Raw genomic sequence first — 16,292 nt, 5'->3', positions numbered from 1 at the left:
TTGATAAAAACTAACCCAATTGTTAACAAGTTTTCTCTTTTGTACACCTTGTACAATTTGGAGGTAGGCAGATCCGTCTAGTATATAAAATGGATTTTGTAAACATCATCCAGAGTGATTTTTTCATCAAGCTTTATTTCTGGCTGCTCCACAAGGTTGCAAAAAGGGCGAGAGAGATTACACAGTCACAACAAGGCCGAATTGAAACTGGCAGCTCCACAAGGTTGTCGAAAGGGTGAGCGAGATCAGACAGTCACAACCAGGCCGAATCGAGACTGGCAGCTCCACAAGGTTGTCGAAAGGGTGAGCGAGATCAGACAGTCACAACCAGGCCGAATCGAGACTGGCAGCTCCACCGGGTTGTCAACAGAGCTATAGAAATGGGACAGTCACAACCAGGCCGAATCGAGCCTGGCAGCTCCACAAGGTTGTCGAAAGGGGCGAGAGAGATCAGACAGTCACAACCAGACCGAATCTAGACTGGCAGCTGCACGAGGTTGTCAAAAGGGCTGAGACAGATTGTGTCGTGAAAGATGTTGATTTCGTTTCACTGTCAATGTCAGCCAAGATCAGAGCAAGATCATGACACATGCGACTCCGTTGGCCCATACCATTGATAAAAGAATAATACCTGACTTATTGGCCCATCCCGATTCAAACCATTGTAATGATTGGGGGTGAAGGCTCATTCTTTGTATTCGAGGTTTTAGAGTTGCATCTTGGTTATAAGATACCAAAAACGTACAAAAAGAACGCCTTGGCATTTTCAAACCAACCATTCTGAACACCAGGTCCAACACCATGGCAGTCACGTCTAACAGACCAAAACTTATCCATATCGTTGTGAATTTGCGGCGTGGACATCATGGTCTTATTATTCAAACCCCGGCATACCCCACACATCACGTCTATTTTCTCCTGGGATGTTGAAACCCGAAAATGTTCCCTCCATCTCAAGAACTTATTATAAAGTTCAGAGTCTGATCCGACCTTTTTCAAATACTCCGCCAGTTGTTTTGGTGAGGAGAAGTCGTCTGCGTAGATAAAAGATTCTGGCGGGAGGAGCGCCTCATAATCATTCCGACTGTGGCCGCCAAGCACAACGGGAACTAAACCAACAGCCAGCGCGTTATTCCAGAGTTTCTCCGTGATATACTCAAAACATTTTGAATTCTCAAAAGCTAAATAAAACTTGTATTCCTTTTCAAACAGGTTGAAGTCACAATTATCATTGTTTGGGCAAGGTTTGCCGCATTTTCCGAGGACATCCACATCGATGTGCTTTCGGAGGTCTTCGACAAGGTCCTCTCGTCTGCTCCACGTATGACAATGACTCATCAGAATGAAAGCCGTCTTCGTTTTCTTACGCAATTCTGTGAGACTTTTCCGCAATTTCATCGCAGTACTTGGTATTTTTGCGTATGTACCATAAGGCAGATGGATATCAGAAGTTGACAAATATGTCGCCGTCCAGTTGAATATCCCATTGAGACGATGTGAGAACCAATTCGTCCGCGAAACAGGCTCCTTTCCGTAATAGATCCAGACCTGTTTACGGCGGTTTTTTCCGCCACCCGTGAACAAAATGGAGGGATATAAATCCCAGTGATGGAACACCACAGCATCCGCCTTACTCGTGTCTCGGATTGGGATACAATTATTGAAGGCGCACTGCGCATACGCATCAGATTTCACGTATTGCCTTATCCAAGGTTGGAAAAAGTAGGGCGTGCCGTACGCGACCGTGAAATGCTTTCCCTGCGGGATTTGCACCGCTGTTGGGTAGGTCTGTTGCTGGGAAACAATCATTCCAACCACGAAGAGCAAACCAGTACTCCCCAGGAAGAATACTCGCACCCACTTCTTTTTCTTGCAGGTCGGCCAGGACATCATCTGAAAGAATCGATATATTGATTATCGATAGTAACATGTTGCGAAGATAATTATTCACGGGAGCAGAACATGGATACATCTTATCACCAGGGATAAGGCCAGGTAGAATTGAAAAAATGATTTTCGTCCCCACCCACGTGCACCCAATTCCCAGACACACTAGAATAAAAGAAATCCCAGGAAAAAGTGACTGACTTGTCGTATGTTCTGACGGATTTTTCCTACCATAGTATAGACGGGAGAATACCTATGTTCCCCTATGCCAATTTTCCCCGGTACCTATATTCCCCGCTACCTATGATCCCCAGAAACAGGAAAACCTTCTTTTATAATTACTGCAGAACAGAAAGAAATTCGCGTGCAAGTTATTTTCGCGAATTTCGCGAGTATAGACACGTTTTACCACACCTAGACGAATGGCTATTAAAGAGACAGCGCAAGGTCGCAACTTGACGCGAAAGAGGTTTACGCGTGCACGTAGGCGTTTGCTCTGTGTGGTTGCTCTTGCATTCGCAAAGTGTGTACGTGTACACCTCGGTCAAAAGTAAATGAACTCTTGAAATTTCCACATGATATCTCCTAAAATATACACTTCCCTCCAAAAATTTGGGAACACCTACGCCACATGTACACTGCATTTTGTATTCCCCATACAAGTTATATGGTTCGGTTGGATATCGTAGTTTGGTATGGGGTCAATTAACACTAAACCGGAAAAGCCATAAACTATTGAAGCTTTTACTTTCACCCTTTTGATCGCTTTTTTATTCGTTCTCTGTGTATGATTTTTATTGCATATTTGTGTTGTCTGCTCCTTATTCGGAGGTTTTTTACAATAAATTATTATTATTATTATTATTATTATTATGATAATTCGCCCTAACAAACACAAATTCCACAACTCTTGAATGACTATTGCATAATTATTAGTAATATATACCTATCTTTCTGTGCTATATTGGCGTAATTACCCGACACAATGAGACCTGTTGACAGTGGATTTGAGTTTTATAATATTATAGCCATCCAAACTGCAGCGCCTATTCACTGAGAGCTCAATTTAAATTTCATTGGAAAAAATATCTTAATTTAAATTCAATTCAATTCAAATTTCATTAGAAAAAATATCTTGATTAGCGAAAATATTCTGCCGCGAATACATCGAAAATTTTCCGTTCTACAGTATATAGGGGATCATAGATACCGGGAATATAGGTACCGAGGATCATACCTCTTGGGAGAATATAGGTACGGGGAATAAAGGGACCGGGGAACATAGGGATGACCCCCAGTAGACAGCTAATGGGGGGAAACAGAGAAAAACACGGTTCTCTCCTCCAGTGTTCCCAAACAATGAGAGGAAACGCTAGAAACGGAAACACTCAAAAACGTTACACCGTGTTCCCAAACTAAATCTGGACCAATCGTAGAGGGTACAACTGGTCCTATCTCGAAGTGTACAACTGAACCTGTCTCAAGTAGTACAACTGTACCTATCTCAAGTAGTACAACTGTACCTATCTCAAGTAGTACAACAGATCAAACGTAGTACAAGTGGGCCTACATTTATATCTCATCTCTAGTTGTACAGCGGGACCTATCTCAAAGAGCGCTGGTCCTATATCAAGTTGTCTCAAAGAGTACAACTGAACCTATCTCAGTTAGTACAACTGGACCTATCTCTAGGTGTACACCTGGCTTGTCTCAAAGAGTATAACTGGACCTATCTCAAGAAGAACGACTAGTCTTATAGGCCTATCTATAGCGCAACTGGACCTATCTGAAAGCGTACAATTGGTCCTATCTCAAGAGGTACAACTGGCTTGTCTCAAAGAGTACAACTGGATCTATCTCAAGTAGGGCAGAGACATGTATTCATCCACAGGGGGAAGTGACACATAGTCCGTACTGAACTGTGAAGCTGTGGTAAATGCATGACTGTGATGGGTGAAAGTGGATTTATTCTTCAATCTTTGGTGGATTCTCAATCTACAGAGCCAGGCCATAACAGGGATATACTTTTTGATAATTAATTTAAGGAAATATTGTCTCACTGGCCAGTTTAGAACTTGTATTCTATAGGCCCATATCAGTCCGCGAGTGACGATTTGATGGCAATGCTGTACACAAATCAATTTTCCTCAGGCAATCGGTATTGGAATGTTTTGAATTTTTACTATTATTTTGATAAAATCCTCTTCATAACACATATAAAATTTGGTGGGAATTAAAGCACTGTGTACTTTTTTTCACCAACCTATATTCATTAAAATGTACACAGAATGTACACGCTGGCTAATACAGGTCTCTGGCCAGTAGCACAACTAAACCTATCTCCATTGCCCCCCCCCCCCCCCTTCCCCCGCTCACCAACTACGCCCCTGGCGAGAATGCTAACAGCTAGCAGGACACATTTCCACGTGGAACTATCTCTCGTTCTATAGCCTTACCCCGTTAGGATGTCGAGCAAATGGCCGATTGAAAGCAGTTGGTACTATCCTATCCTCAAGTCTTTGTGATCAGGTATGCACATTGGCAGGTGGCATCAACCATGCGAGAATCGATAAGTCCATGAGCCAATCTAATCGTTGCGTGCCGTCCCTCGACAGTGCGTGCACACCTAATGCTTAGCAACAGTTCGAACGGTTTATTTATTCTCGAATGAGAAAGTCAATAGACTCATGCCAGTGAAAGGAAACTCGAACAAATCTAATACACATTATGACACAAAAGTTTACAATGAACACGTATTACCATCGATAATCAAAGTTTGCCTGGTCCGCCGGGGCAGATCGAGTAAATATAACTTTTGCCCGTAGTTGGCCGGACCTCGAGATTAGAAGTCGCTCTTATCATCGTTCTAGGAAAGCCTTTATTGGCCTTTAAAGAAAAGATATGATAAAAGACGGGCCATTCAATGGTATCATTATCATAACTGATTAGTATGTGGGCCAATCACGTCGCATCATTCGCCGTCACGTGCCATGCGATATTTTTTATTATTCAATGGCATTATTCTACTGATGACATCATCGCGTCATTGTCGCGTTATTCTATGGGAAGAAGCTATATCCGCAGTAGTTCGCGTATGCTCAGGAAAATCTAATGAATATTAAATGAGGTCTAAAAATAGTTTTAGGAATACCATTATTATGACGTCAGCGATGGAATTTCCTGGTTGGACTTCGGAAATTTATGATGAAATGACTAGGACTGTGGACTTGGGGGAGGGGCCGTCCCTTCCCTTACTTCGTTACTTCGTGATTGGCTATAACCACTCACAGTGGAAAAACTGATGATTCGTATTTTTGTCACATTCGCATCATCTGCCATTTTGCTTAGTAAACTAATTAAATATTCATGAGTATTATGGTAATTTATTCATGAGCGTACGCGAACTACTGCGGATATAGCTTCTTCCTTATTCTATGTGGCGGCTGGCCGTCCAGGTGCCGCCTCGACTTAAATTATAATGCGCCGTACTTATTAAAACGGGTATGAGGCAGCCTCGTGAAATAATGTTTTTACCGGACAAATAATTTTGACTATTCTATGGGTTGACGTGCAATATTTATATAATATCAAACACTCTGCAATACTATTGTAAGTCTTTTTTTGTTTTAAACTTACCGCATACTGTTGCGAACTCGTATGTATAAATGTATATGTTTATTTGTACTAACAGGTACAGCATATAAAAATTTCGTGCAGTACATAAAACGACCTGGCTATAAAAATACGCAGCAATTACTGGTTAAATCCACCAGGCTTTTACACTGGCGAAGTTATTTATTGAAGATCAGCAAAGTACACTGCATAGCGATGCCAAGTTGCAGCGAATGGTGGTGACCTCGGGTACTATTCTTTGTCCCACTAGATCTCACATTTTTTTGCTTTTAAATGTCCTGAGGAAAACTCACTGCGTTGAAATATTGCTGACCCCATAAAATACACGTTCGATGTTGCTCAACTTGCAACTTACGAACACATCTCTCAATTAAAATAGTTTCGTAGGGTGAACGTATAATTCGGAGGGAGTCTATCAAATTTTTGAGAGTGCAGCTAGCACCGTTCCCCCAATCGTCACAGAAAATGCCAGGCACATGATAAGGAGATTCTTGCAGCCCTGTAAATAAATAAAAGCAAGTAAATTAAAGGGAGACTATAGGCCGGTGCTGGGAGGTCTAATTGGTGGTAGTCCACAGGAGACGAATTTTCACATTTTAGGAACAAGAAATGTTTTGACTAAATGATACAGATATTCATCGGACAGCGCGGCGTGTCAAAGTGCCAATGTCGTGTGAGGGGAAATAGTAGTGACACCTATCGGTAACTTCCAATACTTAAATCTTAAACCAATCTATCGATAAAAGCAGACGCTTGTTGAAAATGCTGCCACCTGCATGTCCTATTCAACTTACTGAAAACCATTTCGGCCTAATTGAAAATACTTCATTCGAAAACTTGGAGCAAACTGAACATACTTTGGTAGAATTTAAAAAAACAACTAAGTAACAGTTTAGACCATTACTTAATCTTTGGACGCCTTTTGGACGAGGCTAAACTACATTGGGAACTTTGTAAAATAAGGAAGGAAATCAATTTCACCTGGGAGGAATTTTTAACGAAAACCTTTGGGATATCATCATCCTATGCACTAAAACTTAAAGTTCTTTCTTCAAAAATATTTGACTTCCGAAAAATGCATAAACTGCAAATGCCCATTAGACAAGCAATAGATAAGACTGAAATGTTCACATTATTATTGGCACCAAACAAAATAGAATACCGACAATTTTGTATAACAGTTTAAAGCACTTGAACAACATCCTTCCAAAGACCGACAGCCAGACTCCACTACGTTGTTTACTTTCCTTAGCAACGCCAAGAACACCGTGCGGGGCGTTACTAGGCAGCCATTGCAATCAATAACAATGCTCTGATAATGTTCGAGACAGGATACTTGTCCGAATAATCAATAAAGAATAGATCCCTCCCCTAGTGCGTCACCTAGTGGCAATATCTCAAACTCATAAAGACGTTCAAAGGCCCCAAATCCCTGCCCGATTTTCCACCTAATTAGTTCAAGCAATTACCATCAGGTGACACCAGTTCACAGGGTGGTTGATTTAAAATATGGCGATGGATCAAGTTAGGGGATTGAAGAACGTGTCGTCCTTTTTAAGAAATTAAGTCGTTGATACCCGTCTTCATCACCCTATGTCGCGAACACGAAAAGTATGACGTCTAAGGAGCAACCACCGGTCAAAAGAAATCGTGCTAATACAGCAGGCAAGTCAGTACCAGTGTCTCAAGTTGCTAGTTCGAAACAACGTGGCCAAAATGTTACCGGCGTACAGGGCCAAATACATGGTGATAAAGCACAGCAAGGCTCGACGCAGGCTACCAGTACACAAGTGCAGGGTGTGTTTGTGGGCGGAAGGCAATTGTCCCTTCCTGAGGTAATAGCAGACATGTACACCAAATTGAACAAGCTGGATACAATAGAACGCAGTGTACAGTGGATCGAGAACGAAATCTCTACTTTGAAGGCCGATGTCAGTTCTACCTCGAAAAAGTGTGACGATATTGGGCGGAAGGTTGATGTATTGGAAGTAGAAAATCGCAAATTGTATGACACGATTGGTTCACTACAGGAGCAGGTTTTGGATGTTCAATGTCGCTCGATGATGGATAACTTACTTTTCGATGGTGTCCCGGACGGCCAAACCGATACCGAGGACTCAAAGGAAGTGCTGCTTAAAATTATCGAAGAAAGGCTTGAAATACCGAGAAACGAAATTGATATACAAAGGGCTCATCGAATAGGGAGACCAAGGAAACCTTCTGAGCGACCGAGAGCAATAGTGGCAAAGTTGGTGAACCGTGATGACCGAAGGAGGATACAGCGTGCAGCGCCTAAGTTAAAGGGCACAAACATATATATCAACGAGCAATACCCTAGATTGATCGAAGAGAGGAGAAAGAAACTAAGACCATTCGTGAAGAAAGCAAAGAATATGGGGAAAAAGGCTTGGATTAATCGTGACAAACTGTATATTGACGGCAAACCGTGCGAGGACCCACAACACGTGTTGGAAGGGAGGCCCATTCGTGACTATGGACGTGAACAGACTACTGTCATGGAACATTAGGGAGACGCTGAGGTGCATGATATAGCACCAGTACAGCGGGAACGTGACTTTTTTAAACTGTTAAATCTTAATGTATGTGGATTAAAATCGAAACTTATCGCTGAGGATTTTGAGGAGTATGTAAGTGACTTTCAATTTTTGTTTATTACCGAGACTAAGCTTAATGATGTTGATGAAATTTCGGTACCAGGTTTTAAAATGTTTGCAAAAAATAGACAAGTGTGTTCGGCTCACCCATCTGGGGGAATTGCTCTTTTTGTGAAAAATGAGTTAACAGAATTTTGTGAAGCTGTGAATAGTGAACATCAACATATTCTGTGGTGTAAAATTGATAAAAAGTGTCTATCCCTAGATAAAGATCTATTATGTGGTGTCGTATATATTCCGCCGGAAAACTCTAGGTATTCAAGCATAGATTTATTTGATAAGTTAGAAAGTGACATTGTTGATCTGAACGCCAGGTATGATTGTTATTTTTGCATAGGGGGTGATTTTAATGCCCACACGGGCGAAAGCCCGGACTTTGTTTTGGAAACTGATCTGTCACGTGAAGAGTTTGCACTGTCAGATCGTGTGTCACAGGACGTGAAGAGAGTTTGCAATTATGGAAATAGGTTACTCGAACTTTGTTCGGGTCTGGGTATCAACATAGTGAATGGTCGTTCTGGTCAAGATGAAGGTGTAGGAAAAACCACCTGCGCTGATTGTTCAGTCATAGATTATTTTCTCCTCACAACTGATTTATTTAGTTTTGTACAAGATTTTTTTGTCGGCGATTTTAACGGTATGTTTTCTGATAAGCATTGCCCTGTAAGTTTGGTTTGTAATTGGTGTGGCGATTATAGGAATGAGCAAAATTTAGCTACAGAAAGTGATGAAGTCGTTCCAAAACCATGGTGTGATGAAAAAAAGGATGTCTTTATGCAACATTTAGACAGGAGGGTGATAGACGAAATAACCAAATGGACCCAGGATGTTGGTACTGGTGATTTAACTGTTGATCAGATTGACAATGTGCTAGAAAAATATCAGTCAGTACTGATTGGTAGTGCTGTTGAAACATTCGGTGTAAAAGGGAATAATAGGAGACATAGACCTGACATTTTAAAAAGGAAACCTTGGTATAATGAAGAGTGCAGATTACAGAAAAGTGCTTTTAATCGTGCCCGGAAGCGTTTTAGAAATGTTAAGTCGCATGCAAATAGGACCCAAATGAAAAACGAGAGAAAACAGTACAAGAAGTTACTAAAGACCAGTTTACATAGGTATAATCTGAGTAGAATAGAGGATCTGAAACAGTTGAAAGACCACGAGTCTCACAAATTTTGGAAGATGTTGAATGTTAGGGGAAATGAACAAGATAGAATACCTGATAATATGCTCGACACTTTACAAAATCATTTTAAAGAATTAAATGCTGGGAATGTGGCCGACGAAAGTTTCGAGATGACTACTGAGCAGATAAACAGGGGAGATGAAGTGTTGAATAGGCAGATAGAGAGGGGGGAAATTTTGACCCAAATAAGAAAATTGAAGCGGAGAAAGGCCAGTGGAGTTGACGGTATTACAAACGAACTTATCATTAACACCGGGGAGTATTTAATAGATTTTTATTATAATTTGTTTAACAGAATTTTGGACAGTGGATGCATACCGACAAATTGGATTAATGGCATTATAAAACCAATCTATAAGAAAAAGGGTGATAGAACAAAGGGTGAGAATTACAGAGGTATTACTTTATTAAGCTGTTTAGGTAAATTGTTCACAGCTATTTTAAATAGCAGGTTAGACGAGTATGTGAATTTACATGAGGTATTAGGTGAAGAACAAACAGGTTTCAGATCAGGTTACTCTACCATGGACAATGTTTTTGTTCTGAAGTGTTTGATTGATTTGTATTTGAGTAAGGGCAAACGCTTATATGTGGTATTTATTGATTTCAAACAAGCTTTCGATAAAATATGGAGGTTAGGACTTTGGCGTAAACTTATTGGAAATGGTATAAATGGTAAAATATTGAATGTCATGGTAAATATGTATGATAAAGCGAAATCGTGTGTTCAGATTAACAATAATAGATCAGATTATTTTCCGTGTTCCATAGGGGTTAGGCAGGGCGAAAATATGTCGCCACTCTTATTTGCGTTATATCTAAACGATTTTGAAATTTTTTTGAACGACCATGGTTTTAATGGTCCTTCTGATTTACATATCAATAGCCGATGTGAGTTTTTAGACAACTTGGAGATTTTTTTGAAGCTGGCAATATTATTGTATGCGGACGATATGATTCTTATGGCAGATGATCCTAACGAGTTACAAAACGCCCTGAACTTATTGCACGATTACTGTGAGGAGTGGCATCTGATCGTAAATATTAAGAAAACCAAGGCAATGATTTTTTCTCGGGGAAAGCTTAGAGTAAATATACCGGAATTTAGATATAATGGGGGTAGGGTCGAGTTGGTAGACCATTTCACATACTTAGGCGTAACATTCTCATATAATGGAAATTTTGCGAGGGCAATAAAAGATAGATATAATAAAGGTATGAAAGCCATGTTTGGTGTACTGAGAGCGTGTAGAAGACTTTCTCTTACGGTCGAATTGAGTCTAGACATATTTGACAAAGTAGTCACACCAGTTTTGCTATACGGTAGTGAGGTGTGGGGTAACCAAAACACCGAGTTGCTGGACCGTGTACAAGTTAAATTTTGCAAATATTTGCTACGATTACCGTTAAGAACTCCTACAGTAATGGTAATGGGAGAACTTGGGCGACACTCTTTGAAGATTCACATAGCCGTGCGAATGTTATCTTTTTGGAACAGACTCAGAATTGGAAAAACAGATAAATGGGCTTATATCTTTTATAACATAACTAGGGAGCATTTAGACAAGGGTTATTTAAACCAAGGCTGGTGTAAAAGTGTGAAAACTGTTCTAGACGGCTGTGGCCTCACTCAAATTTGGTATACTCCCGAGGTTTTGTCCCTACGAGAACTGAAAATTGTAGTTGAACAGATAATGAGAGACCAGTGTGAACAACTATGGAGAAACGAGGTAAATAACGATTTCAGATGTATAATTTATAGAATGTTTAAACAAAACCTGAATATGGAGCCCTATGTTAAAAAATTACCATTATATCAAACGGTCAGTATTTGTAAATTTCGTACTGGAACTATAAAATTCCCAGAAACAGTAACCAGAATGTATAGAAATGAAACGGCAGAAAATATTTGTGGTCTTTGTGACCAGGTTTGTGTAAGAGACGAACTTCATTATTTTATTACGTGTCCGTATTTCCGTCACATGCGAGTAAGGTTGTTTCCAAACTTAAAAGAATTACCTCAGGTTTTTTATCATGAATTTTTCCATCGCATTATGACTAAATGTTCCCGGGTAAACTTAGACAATATTCATAGTTTTTGTAAAGAATTCATCAGCTTGGTCCACCATATGTAAATGTTAAATCATGTAACCTCTTATACCCGAAAGGGTTTTTTGGAGAGAAATAAATTATGTTATGTTATGTTATGTTATGTTATGTTATGATTTAGCCTTGCATGAACTACAGTCTCCATCTACTGAGAAGACCGCAAAACTGAAGCATTGGAGTGTTAAGCTGGTAATATTAATCTGAAATGATCTTGAATTTCAGTTGATCATGGATATATATTGTGTGAAATGCAGAGCTTTCACATCAAAAACATGTAAAATAACCCGCCATAAAACTGCCACTGGTCATGGCTATGTGACAGTAAATGTGATAGATGTGGGAACAAGAAAAGTAGTTTTGTTAAGAGGTAATGTAATAAAATATCATTATGTAAATATGGAGAGGATGTACGTACCCTTAAAAGAGTATTTTAACAGACATGAGAACTAATGGGGTCCTGAACAGTGTTGGATTTGTCCTAGGGATGTCACTGGTATGCCAATCCGACATTGTCGAATCGGGCAACGTCCTGACGGACAACGTCCTGAGAGCAAAGCTCGAAGTCCTAATGTGCCTATGAGCCCTACCCCTGATGTGCCTATGAGCACATTACCAAGAATGAAACAGTATGACACAAGCACTGAAACTGATGCCGTATTATGCCACAATTGTAAAAGATGGACGAAGTTTTCTTAGGCTATTTGCGCAGATATTATTCGTTCCAGGCGTACTCTCAATTCACATCTACTTGGTTTGCAGAATCTGAAGTGACTCCGATTGTCTTTGTCAAGTGACATAGAACTTACCTGAATTTCTTTGAACACGAGAACACCCCACAGTGCTGCGACCAGACAAGGGCCCTGGAATTTGAATAGGAAAAGAGGTCGTGAAATTAGTGGGATGCTAATCCGGTGGTTTCAATGTTATGCTCACGAGGCATGCTTCCATTGCCTGATGTGCAGGTAAACTTGTAGCCGGTGTAGTATCCGTGTTAGCAAATGCCGCCAGAAGTCACCAACAAATTAATGTGTTTATGACCGTGATTTTGGTCGAATAATTTCAAAAAGTGTCAATCCCCCCCCCACCCCCTCCACTGAAGACTAAAAAGCTAGCTTCACACTTTGTTTTTGTATAAAGTGAGTGTTTAGGGAAACAATAAGAAAACACTGAAAGATGGGAAACACTGAGAGATGTACACCAAATCTACTTACTGTTGTTATAATAGGAAAACTGACTGGCTCGGACAGCGCCGCATTGGCGACAAACCATCCTGTCTGTGCAACAGCCCACATGACGCCGCTAGCAATTCCGGGCAGGATGGCCCGCGGGTAAACGTCAGGTTGATTTTTCTTCACCATACAGTACACAAGGAAGTAAAAGACGGCTGTCGCGTAGATCCCGCAGAAATGGTTGAAGACATAATCTAGGCCTAGAAAAAGCAGATTATTTCTTTTCTTTTTTTCTTTTCTTTTCTTTTCTTTCTTTTCTTTTTTCATTTTCACGATAACGTTTATGCTTTTTTAAACACCTAGTCACTGAAAAAACGATTTGCGGTTTTGTTTCTTTCTCCAGATGGATTTGGGTACCTCAATGTCTGTCCATTGCACACTTCGTAGAGCCGACACAACTGATCATGTACCCGAGATTAAACAAGTCAGCGAAGGACTGATTGCGGCTGCGGGGTTTCTCTACCGCAGTTGCAGGGCACAGTTATCTGAGATGACGCTTTTCTGAGTATCAAATGAGCCTGCTAAGTATAAGAGTCCATATTGTGCATACTTTTTGTTGTTGTTTTCTTATCCACAAACGACGATAATTTTTCGAAAACGATTGTTTTTCTCGAAATGAGCGTTGTGTGCGACTAGCTTTACTCAAAATTTCACATACCATTTTTGCTGGCTCCCTCGTAGTTTTCCTGAACGTAGATGACAGGAGCAAAGCTGAAGCCATAGAGACATCCCGACACCGCCGACAGGAGAAAACCGCTGAAAAGATGGCACGACACCAGAATCAGTGGGAGACTATGTAATAGCCCGGCCAGATTCGAAATCGGCGGCTGAAATTTACGGGGCTACTCATATGACAGAAAACGCAAAAGCCTTGTGACGTCAAACTATTTTTACACCGAGGGGTTTTCCTGTTTTTCATCATGGCTTAAGCTTAAATGCGTTTGGGCTAGACATCCTGACATCCTGATGCCTCTTCGATTTCAAAATGGGCGAAAATCTAAACTTACATGATGCGTTTGGTTGTCGGCCCTATCGAATCAAATCGGCTGACTTCACCTTCCAGTGAGTATGGCTTCAGGGTTGATGTAGACAGGTCCGTGTTCACAGACTTAGAATGAGAATGAGACGCCGTATTATATCAATTATGCATACTTCTCAAACTGAAACGCAAAGCTTGCTCAAAGCGATTATCGAGGGGTCTCTCGACAACGCCCCCTAGGGGGTCAGTTCTTTAATATGGCAGTAAACACTAGCCAGAGTACATGTAGCAAAAATCAAAATGCCAAAAGTGCCAGGAATTGGTCTTTACCCCGTATATCGTGATGAGCCGACTAGCTTCATTGTCTACTGGTAGGCCTGGAGGCTGGGTGTGGCTCGTGTCATCCTTTGTATCATTGAGGGTCGGCTTGACGAACAAGAAGATAAATGCGCTGGAAGAGATGCAGGAGATGCTGTATGTCGTCATCCAAACGAATCGGGAATAGCATTGTTGACGTCACAATTATGACAGCCGATCAAACGTAAGATTTTCCAACTTGTCAAATGACATAGAGAATTGCTATATTCAGTTTTCATTAGATGTAAAGGGTGATGACATATCATCGCTTCGTTGTCGGAATGTTGCGCATCATTAGTCGCAACTTTTTTATTCGGAATTATTATGGAGTAAAATGGCGATGATATGCACAACGTGCGGATGATATATCGACAGACGCTAGGTTTTTACGTCACTCACCTAAATGCAGCTAAGCCAACACCTGCATAGTTCAAGGCTATGTTGTTCGGCACTTCCGCCTCAAGTCCAAACCAACCAAATCTGTAATGAATGCCATGAACGAGTATGATTCCTATATCAACGCCGTTCCATTTTTCAAGGTTAGACCAGTAACCTTTCCAAAATCAACCTGGCAGTAACCGATATTTCCAAAGTAGGCCTACATGTACCTAGCCCAATTTTAGACTTCTTACTTGAAAATCAGTCATTGCACGGACGTACATGTAGAGCAATACATTCGTGGTTATTACATGACCATCGTGAATCCCCGCACCTCATTGGACAAACAACGTCATGTGGTCAGTCTCACTATATTGTGGTTACCTTCCACTGGCCCATCCGCACATCAGATTAAAGGTCCCCCAGATTAGCATCCCAAGACTGAGACCGAGAGACTTCAGGATGGGGACGACACAGATGTTGCCTGAAACGAGACAAAGGGATTAGCATCAAACGACTGAGACCGATGACCATGACACGATACAGATGTTGCCTGAAACGAGAAGGGATTTGCATCAAGCAACTGAGACCGATGGCCATGACACGACACAGATGTTGCCTGAAACGAGACAAAGGGATAAGCATCGAACGACTGAGACCGATTGCTATGACACGACACAGATGTTGCCTGAAACGAGACAAAGGGATAAGCATCGAACAACTGAGACCGATGGCCATGACACGACACAGATGTTGCCGAAACGAAACAAAGCGATTGGTATCCCGAGAGTCTAGATCTTCAAGAAGGACACCGCACAGATGTTGTCAGAAATTGGTTATTGTTACCTGTGGCCCAAAAGACTCCACCTAACATAGCCAGTGGATAGAATGGTGGAAAACCCTGGATGGCGTAGACTACCAAGCCAACAATCCAAATGCCTGTGGTCATGACCCATTGGAAAAACATCCCTGCAAGTAATTCAAAAATAATTTTAAGAACCAATTTGCCAAGGGGAGGGGCACCGGTATCTGCTTCATCGATAGAGTGATCATTTTGAGATGGTCCGCTAAGAGAGGGCAATCAAAATTGTCCCCTTCTATATATAAAGGTCAACTTATCTGCTGGTTCTTCTCAGAATAACAAAGAATTGATAAAGCCTGTCTAGAATACATTATGACAGCAACAATACGTTTCGTTTATTCAAATCTCGAGATGTGCTCATTGCTCGGCTTCGACTTTACCGTCTCCGGTCTCGAACTTCTTGATGGGGACAAAGTTGCTGCCAAAGCAAACGACGGCGATCCCAGCCCAGATGAAGCCCATGGTCAGGGAAGTGGTCTCGGCTGGCGGCCCGGTGGTGACATTGGTCATGTTGGTGGGGTTCCATGTTGTAATGGTGGTTGGAAACATCGTTGTTGTGACATTTGGCGTGGTCATAGTAGAAGATAGGTTGTTCGCTAATCCATCCATTCAGAATTGTTCCAAACTGCTTTTAGTGGCTGGAACACTTCTGTTCTAGAATGAAAAAGAAATATCCCACACGTTGAGCGAGGTCGAATTTTTGAAGTACTACAGTTTTAAAAACCATAATAGACATCAAAATCGTGAAGGCAATTGTTTTCAACCATCTAAAGAAAGAACCCGGAACTGCATTTGTGGTAGTCCTACTGTTAGCGTGCCTGTTTAAATCATACTGCAGTAAAATCACTTTGATATACTATGTACTGTGATCGTCCCTACCACAAAATTCCACACGAACAACCTTATTGTCACCCGGCCATAGTTCAAATATCAATTTCGTTACTTCATCGAGTCATGCTTTGATATGTACGTCACTTACAATCTGATATTGAGC

The 16,292-nt window shown here is 41.1% G+C and overlaps 2 protein-coding genes across 7 annotated transcripts; both read right to left on the bottom strand.

Moving 5' to 3' along the window:
* LOC135493783 (4-galactosyl-N-acetylglucosaminide 3-alpha-L-fucosyltransferase FUT6-like) lies at window positions 1-4,736 on the bottom strand. 2 transcript variants are annotated; one of them, XM_064781349.1, is made up of 2 exons: window positions 4,648-4,736; window positions 1-1,893 (listed from the first exon to the last, which is right to left on the bottom strand). In XM_064781349.1, exons 1-2 carry the CDS (start codon window positions 4,648-4,650, stop codon window positions 724-726), a joined length of 1,173 nt encoding a protein of 390 aa, XP_064637419.1. In that variant the 5' UTR covers window positions 4,651-4,736; the 3' UTR covers window positions 1-723. The 2 variants fall into 2 exon arrangements, with proteins under 2 accessions (XP_064637419.1, XP_064637421.1); XM_064781351.1 differs by lacking the exon at window positions 4,648-4,736 and adding an exon at window positions 4,344-4,637.
* Window positions 4,737-5,547: 811 nt separating this feature from the next.
* LOC135493667 (transmembrane protein 144-like) lies at window positions 5,548-16,216 on the bottom strand. Of its 5 annotated transcripts, none has more exons than XM_064781158.1 (11): window positions 16,178-16,216; window positions 15,679-15,952; window positions 15,283-15,405; window positions 14,821-14,920; window positions 14,458-14,538; window positions 14,032-14,152; window positions 13,730-13,830; window positions 13,381-13,478; window positions 12,705-12,922; window positions 12,300-12,353; window positions 5,548-6,019 (listed from the first exon to the last, which is right to left on the bottom strand). In XM_064781158.1, exons 2-11 carry the CDS (start codon window positions 15,905-15,907, stop codon window positions 5,936-5,938), a joined length of 1,209 nt encoding a protein of 402 aa, XP_064637228.1. In that variant the 5' UTR covers window positions 15,908-15,952; window positions 16,178-16,216; the 3' UTR covers window positions 5,548-5,935. The 5 variants fall into 5 exon arrangements, with proteins under 5 accessions (XP_064637228.1, XP_064637232.1, XP_064637229.1 ...); XM_064781162.1 differs by having other exon boundaries at window positions 15,679-15,947; window positions 16,178-16,201; XM_064781159.1 differs by lacking the exon at window positions 16,178-16,216 and adding an exon at window positions 16,063-16,152.
* Between the last annotated feature and the right edge of the window lie 76 nt (window positions 16,217-16,292).

The sequence above is a fragment of the Lineus longissimus genome, chromosome 9, assembly GCF_910592395.1.
Source record: "Lineus longissimus chromosome 9, tnLinLong1.2, whole genome shotgun sequence".
NCBI lineage: Eukaryota > Metazoa > Nemertea > Pilidiophora > Heteronemertea > Lineidae > Lineus > Lineus longissimus.
This window is presented reverse-complemented; position numbering and strand designations above follow the sequence as displayed.